This window comes from Salvelinus alpinus, chromosome 19 (assembly GCF_045679555.1).
Source record: "Salvelinus alpinus chromosome 19, SLU_Salpinus.1, whole genome shotgun sequence".
In the NCBI taxonomy this organism is placed as follows: domain Eukaryota; kingdom Metazoa; phylum Chordata; class Actinopteri; order Salmoniformes; family Salmonidae; genus Salvelinus; species Salvelinus alpinus.
The window spans coordinates 10,164,838-10,170,837 of NC_092104.1; the positions used below are offsets into that span (position 1 = coordinate 10,164,838).

Below are 6,000 nucleotides of genomic sequence, written 5' to 3' on the forward strand. Positions count from 1 at the left end.
TTTGTACTATTTCCACTCAGGTGTTTGTACTATTTCCACTCAGGTGTTTGTACTATTTCCACTCAGGTGTTTGTACTATTTCCACTCAGGTGTTTGTACTATTTCCACTCAGGTGTTTGTACTATTTCCACTCAGGTGTTTGTACTATTTCCACTCAGGTGTTTGTACTGTTTCTACTAAGGAGGCTTCTGTCACAGGGCTGTACATTAACAAAGGGCATAGGTAATACCTACTAAATCCTTTTAGATTTAACAGAAGGCTTTCTCCTATAGGGTTCCTTGTTATAGCTACGTGGTCTCACTATGTTTTCATGACATGGATGTGCATGGATGTATTTAACAAGTTATTGTTCACCATGTACATCATGTGTTATGAAGAAGGTGTGAGACCTGGGCCAAATATTGTCAGATATATAACGCTGATGTAATAACGTGTGTGTACTAATATTATAGTGTGTACTAATATTTTGCCGGCAGAATATGTTCTGATAAAGGTCCTGTACAAACTCTAGTACTGTACAAACTCATATGGTCTAGATCTGCCAGACTATTTTTGTTTTATAGCCCCCTTGTATATCTTTCTGATCTGAGGGTCTATAAAATGCCTCCAGGTTCTCTAGAAGTGCTAACTGGTATGTATTCCTCTAAAGTGTCTGAGGTCAATTCTATGTTTGTGTGTTGTCAGAGTGGACCATCTACACTCTGGCTGCTCTCCTGACTCTGACAGTCATTGTCATGGTGACCAAACTACTGCTTCATGTCACAGTCAAGTAAGTATCACATTTCCTGTTGTTCACTGTAACTTATGAACAATAAAGTTGTCAAGTTGTATTGTACTAAAGCCTCAGAGTGTAACAGAAGTATAGTTGATGCCAAGTGATGTCTTTTTAAGGTTGTAAGAGCCACAAGCTAATGGAATTTATAACCTAATGTTACTATTCTCTGTGCGATGTCTCTGTGTCTCTCTGTGTCTCTCTTTCTCTCCTTTGCCCTCCTTCCCTCCCATTACCTTTTCCCTCTCTCCTCCTCTCCCCCCTCTCTCCTCCTCCTCTCTTCCAGATCTCCCAACATCCCGACCATCAGTGGTTCAGAGAGCTGCAGCGGTCAGAGTTCTGGGTCTGAGCCCTGGATCATCCTTTACCAGCCCTCCACCATCTCTCTTTTCAAGAAAAAGCTAAAGAACCACCACGGAGACCTCAGCCCTCTGGTGGGCAACTAGGGAACTGCAGTCTGGTATACTACCGCCATCACTACTGAACCCTGTACCAGGGCCTACCGTACCAGAGCTAGCAACAGAGCTGGCCGCCCCAAACCAATGAGACTCCATGGGGCACTGAGCTACAAAGCTAACATGCTAACTAATGACTGATTCACTGACTCACTGAGAGACTACTACCAAAATGGTCCAGACAGGGCTGTCTGTGTCTGCTGTGTACAACGCAGGAGAGGAGAGGAGATGTACAAACAGCTCAAGGTGGACATTTTACTGCAGGGCACTCATATTCTTGGGGTTCTACTTCCATTGTCTCTCCATGGATGTCTGATAGATTATTGAAGTCCTCCTCTAAAGACAAGGGTTGGCTGGGGCCAAATCAGATTCCAGTTTCCACTGGACTCCTCCAGAATGCAGGTCTTCCATTGTAACTGTTTCCAAGTGGGGCACAAAATGACAGACTACGCATCTCTCCTCATTTAATAATCTGCGAACAACAAAGGGAGCCATGCATATTCCCTGTCAGTGACTGTAACTGGTGTCTCACATAGAAAAAGGGGGTTGATCGTTATCAAGGGACGAGGACACCAACCCCGTCATATTACGGTACATTTAACTCTAACTCAGTTATGTAAGTACAATTAATACCACTATGGACAATCGGCAGTTATTGAACCACAACAGCCAGCTAAGCCTGAAAGGGATCCCCCTTTCCTCTCAGACAGCAATGAGTTACCTGTAACTATGGTGTGTTATGTAGGCCAGTGTTTGATAGAGAGAGAAGAGAGGTGATTTACCTGTTCTATCTGGAGCCAGGAGAATGGATAGCATGAGTAAGTCATAAAGAACGAACGCATGTGCAGCTGCTGCATATGTCTGGATTGAATAACAAAAGACATGCATACAGAGGGGGGGGGGGGGGGGTGACCAGTAACCTTATGGTCAAACTTCATCAATGTAGAAGCAACAGTCAATTTTCATACTTTGGTCATCATACTTAGATCTGGTTTCATCCAATTTTATGGAAAGCATGATTTTGACCTTTAAAATTGTTTTTGAAATGCTCATAGGTTCTCTCTCTCTCTTTCTCTCTGTTGGCCACTCAGCTGTTGGTTCTGATCTGGTTTGACTGGCTATTGACTGGCTATGTCCCAAATAGCCCATAGGGTTCTGGTCAGACGTAGTGTATTATATAGGGAGTAGGGTGACATTAGGAACACACACTGTGTTTAAGCCTTAAGCATTTAAGCCTGCTACTATAGGCTTCTCTCTTTCACTCCCTCTCCTCTCTTCTCCTCTCCTCTCCTCTCCTCTCCTCTCCTCTCCTCTCCTCTCCTCTCCTCTCCCTCTCCCTCTCCCTCTCCCTCTCCACCCCTCTCCTCTCCACTCCCCCCTCTCCCCCTCCTCCCTGTGTTTCTGAGTCTATTAGTTGGGATCCTTGTCCACCCTATAACAGACTACGTCACCCTATGACAGACTGTGACCCTATAACAGACTACGTCACCCTATGACAGACTGTGACCCTATAACAGACTACGTCACCCTATGACAGACTGTGACCCTATAACAGACTGTCACCCTATAACAGACTATGTCACTGTATAACAGACTATGTCACCCTATGACAGACAACGTCACCCTATAACAGACTGTGACCCTATAACAGACTGTCACTCTATAACATACTATGTTACTGTATAACAGACTATGTCAATGAGAATTACAGTAGAATGGGTGATCTTTGAAAATAAACGTTTGCTTAATTTTCCCCCCACTTTTCTTTTCTATGTGGTCTTGTGTCCTCTCGGACATTACTGAACATATTGTTCTCCTTATGTTGCCACTTGATTACAAGGAGGGGGTAAATCATGTTGTATATTGTGTAGTTCAATGTGACATATGTCCTGCTCTTTCAAAGCGATGGTGAAATCCATCAGTCGTTTGTGTACTTACTCATGAACAGCAACTTAGCTGGGAGGCTGGAGGGTTTTTCCCCCCTATATTCAGCAGCTTCAGATTCCCACATTCAGAGGGCTCAGCAGACCTAAACAACCTCACTCAACTCTCAGCTAAACCACAAATAATATGGGGTGAATGGATAAAAGCACTCATTGATAGTCCACTGTGTTAGCAGACAGCAGGTTAATGTCACTGTTTCAGTTCACTGTGTTTCTGTAACCTTTGAGAACACTTGAAAGGTCACAAAGCATTAATGTGCCTCTGGCATACAGCAATTTGTAATTCCATAAAGATAAGTTAAACCATACCAAGATGAGATATATGTTTATATATCATCAGGTTTTATATGTAGAATAATGTTAGGATTCTATTTCTATTGGTCGAGCACTTTTCAGTTTGTCTTTCCCACCAATCAGAAACACAGTTAGAGCTGATTAATCTGGTTCAAAACATCTCTAGTTGTACAGTGATAGATAAATAGTATTTCATCCAGTTTGGCTCTTATCTCTTCTGGAAACCAAAATAATTTGAAACTTTACACAGTTCTGTTGTTCTGGAAACCAACACCATTTGAAATGTTACACAAATCAAATCAAATGTTATTTGTCACAGACACATGGTTAGCAGATGTTATTGGTCACATGGTTAGCAGATGTTAATGCGAGTGTAGAGAAATGCTTGTGCTTCTAGTTCCAACAGTGCAGTAATATCTAACAAGTCATCTAACAATTCCCCAACAACTACCTAATACACAGTTTTGTTATTCTGGAAACAAAACCATTTAAAACTTTACACAGTTTATCTCTTCTGGAAACCAAAATCATTTGAAACTTTACACAGTTCTGTTCTTCTGGAAACCAAAACCATTTGAAATTTTACACAGTTCTGTTCTTCTGGAAACCAAATGGCAAACATTACATTTAGTACCTGCTGCAGTAAAAGGGTTAAAGTTTATATGCAAAATTGTAATGGCTGTGTCCCAAAGGCACCCTATAGCGCATTACTGAGCCCTGGTCAAAAGTAGGGCACTATATAGGGAATAGGGTGTCGTTTGGGATGGAGTCATTGACACATTGGAATGAGGGATAAGATTTACAGTAGCCTAGGTGTGCCTATGACTTAATAAGGGGGCCTCGCCTCACAATGTAGAGAACGTTCCTCATTTTTCCCTCTGATGTTTGTCTGCTGGGTGACCTCATGTTTTACTTTGGATGTCTGCTCATCAGTAACTCATGTTAATTATAGCAAGACAAGAAAGAGCACGTGCCCCTGGGTCTGTGCTGTTCAGAGCAGTTCATGCTGAGAGGTAGAAAGAGAGCGGAAGAGAGGGGAAGGGAGACAGGGTGTGTTTGTGTGTGTGAGAGAGATAGTGTGTGTGCATGAAAGAGAGTGTTTCAGAGAGAAAGAGAGAGCTTGTGTGTATGAAGGACATCAGAGAGATGTTAAAAAAAAATGTCCTTGTTAAACATAGAAAATAATCTAATCTAACAGTTTAAATCTAGCAAGGCCATATCTGTTTGGATAACCTGGTGAAAATACCAACTCCGTTCTCTCCCATGTCCTCCAGTCAACTGGACAATTCTACAGTACCTTATAATAATAAGGGAAGCTGTCTCTTCTTTTTAGCTGTTGTTCATTTGAATGTTACACAGTACTAGAGTTGCAAAATTACCAAGTTTTCCACAAATCCTGGTTGGAAGATTCCCTGAATCAGGGGCAGGAAATCCGGAACCCTCCAACCATGATCCGGAACCCTGCAACCATGATCCGGAACCCTCCAACCATGATCCGGAACCCTCCAACCATGATCCGGAACCCTCCAACCATGATTTCTGGAAAACCTTGGGATTTAGGGAAAGTTCCCAGAATTGTTAAACCCTACATGGTTCTCTGTTCATGAGACGAGCAGTCCTATGTGATATGGGGCAAAAAATTGTTTTGGCGGGGAATACTAAACATTTTTTTCATGAAAATTGTAAATTAAATAGTGACATTTTAATTTATACAGTAAATTATTGTTATTTTGTATGTGAATGGAATCGAGTATTTTGTATAAGTGAAGTACCTTTGTAGTCTTATTTAATGTGGTTGCTAAATAAATACTGCATGCATGTTTCTTATCCCCACGTCGAGACTTGATTTTTTGACCTTGGTCTGTCAATCCTGCATACAAGACATACCCTAATCATTTTAGGAATACAACAGAAACAGGTCTTTAGTTCACTCTCTGGATTTACAACTGATGTTCTGAACTAGGCCATGGTTATGTAGCCTACATGCAAAGAGAGATGCAAAGTAACAGAAGAATCTAACACTGGAGATAGCAAATGATGTACAAAGAGAAAGATATTGTAGTATATAAACATGAACACACTCACTGTAAACCTTCAATGACATTTTACTATCATGAAGTACCTCTTCAAGTTTTAAACATGTCCTTGTGTACAACTCTCTCTCCCAATTCAATTCAAGGGGCTTTATTGGCATGGGGAACATATGTTAACATTGCCAAGCAAGTGAAGTAGATAATAAACAAAAGTGAAATAAACAACAAAAATGAACAGTAAACATTACACTCACAGAAGTTCCAAAAGAATAAAGACATTTCAAATGTTATATGTCTATATACAGTGTTGTAACGATGTGCAAATACTTAAAATACAAAAGGGACAATAAATAAATATGGGTTGTATTTCCATTGGTGTTTGTTCTTCACTGGTTGCCCTTTTCTTGTGGCAACAGGTCACAAATCTTGCTGCTGTTATTGCACACTGTGGTATTTCACCCAGTAAATATGGGAGTTTATCAAAATCGGGTTTGTTTTTGAAT

At 41.0% G+C, this 6,000-nt stretch overlaps 1 protein-coding gene across 3 annotated transcripts in view; it reads left to right on the top strand.

Annotated features, from left to right (window-relative positions):
• Window positions 1-5,291, top strand: part of LOC139544999 (kremen protein 1-like) — a 128,218-nt gene extending 122,927 nt beyond the window's left edge. For all 3 annotated transcript variants that reach the window (XM_071352301.1, XM_071352302.1, XM_071352303.1), the window contains 2 exons: window positions 685-769; window positions 1,059-5,291. In XM_071352301.1, the coding sequence (XP_071208402.1) occupies window positions 685-769; window positions 1,059-1,218 (245 nt within the window). In that variant the 3' untranslated portion in view covers window positions 1,219-5,291. The remainder of the gene's footprint in view (window positions 1-684; window positions 770-1,058) is intronic.
• The last annotated feature ends 709 nt before the right edge of the window (window positions 5,292-6,000 follow it).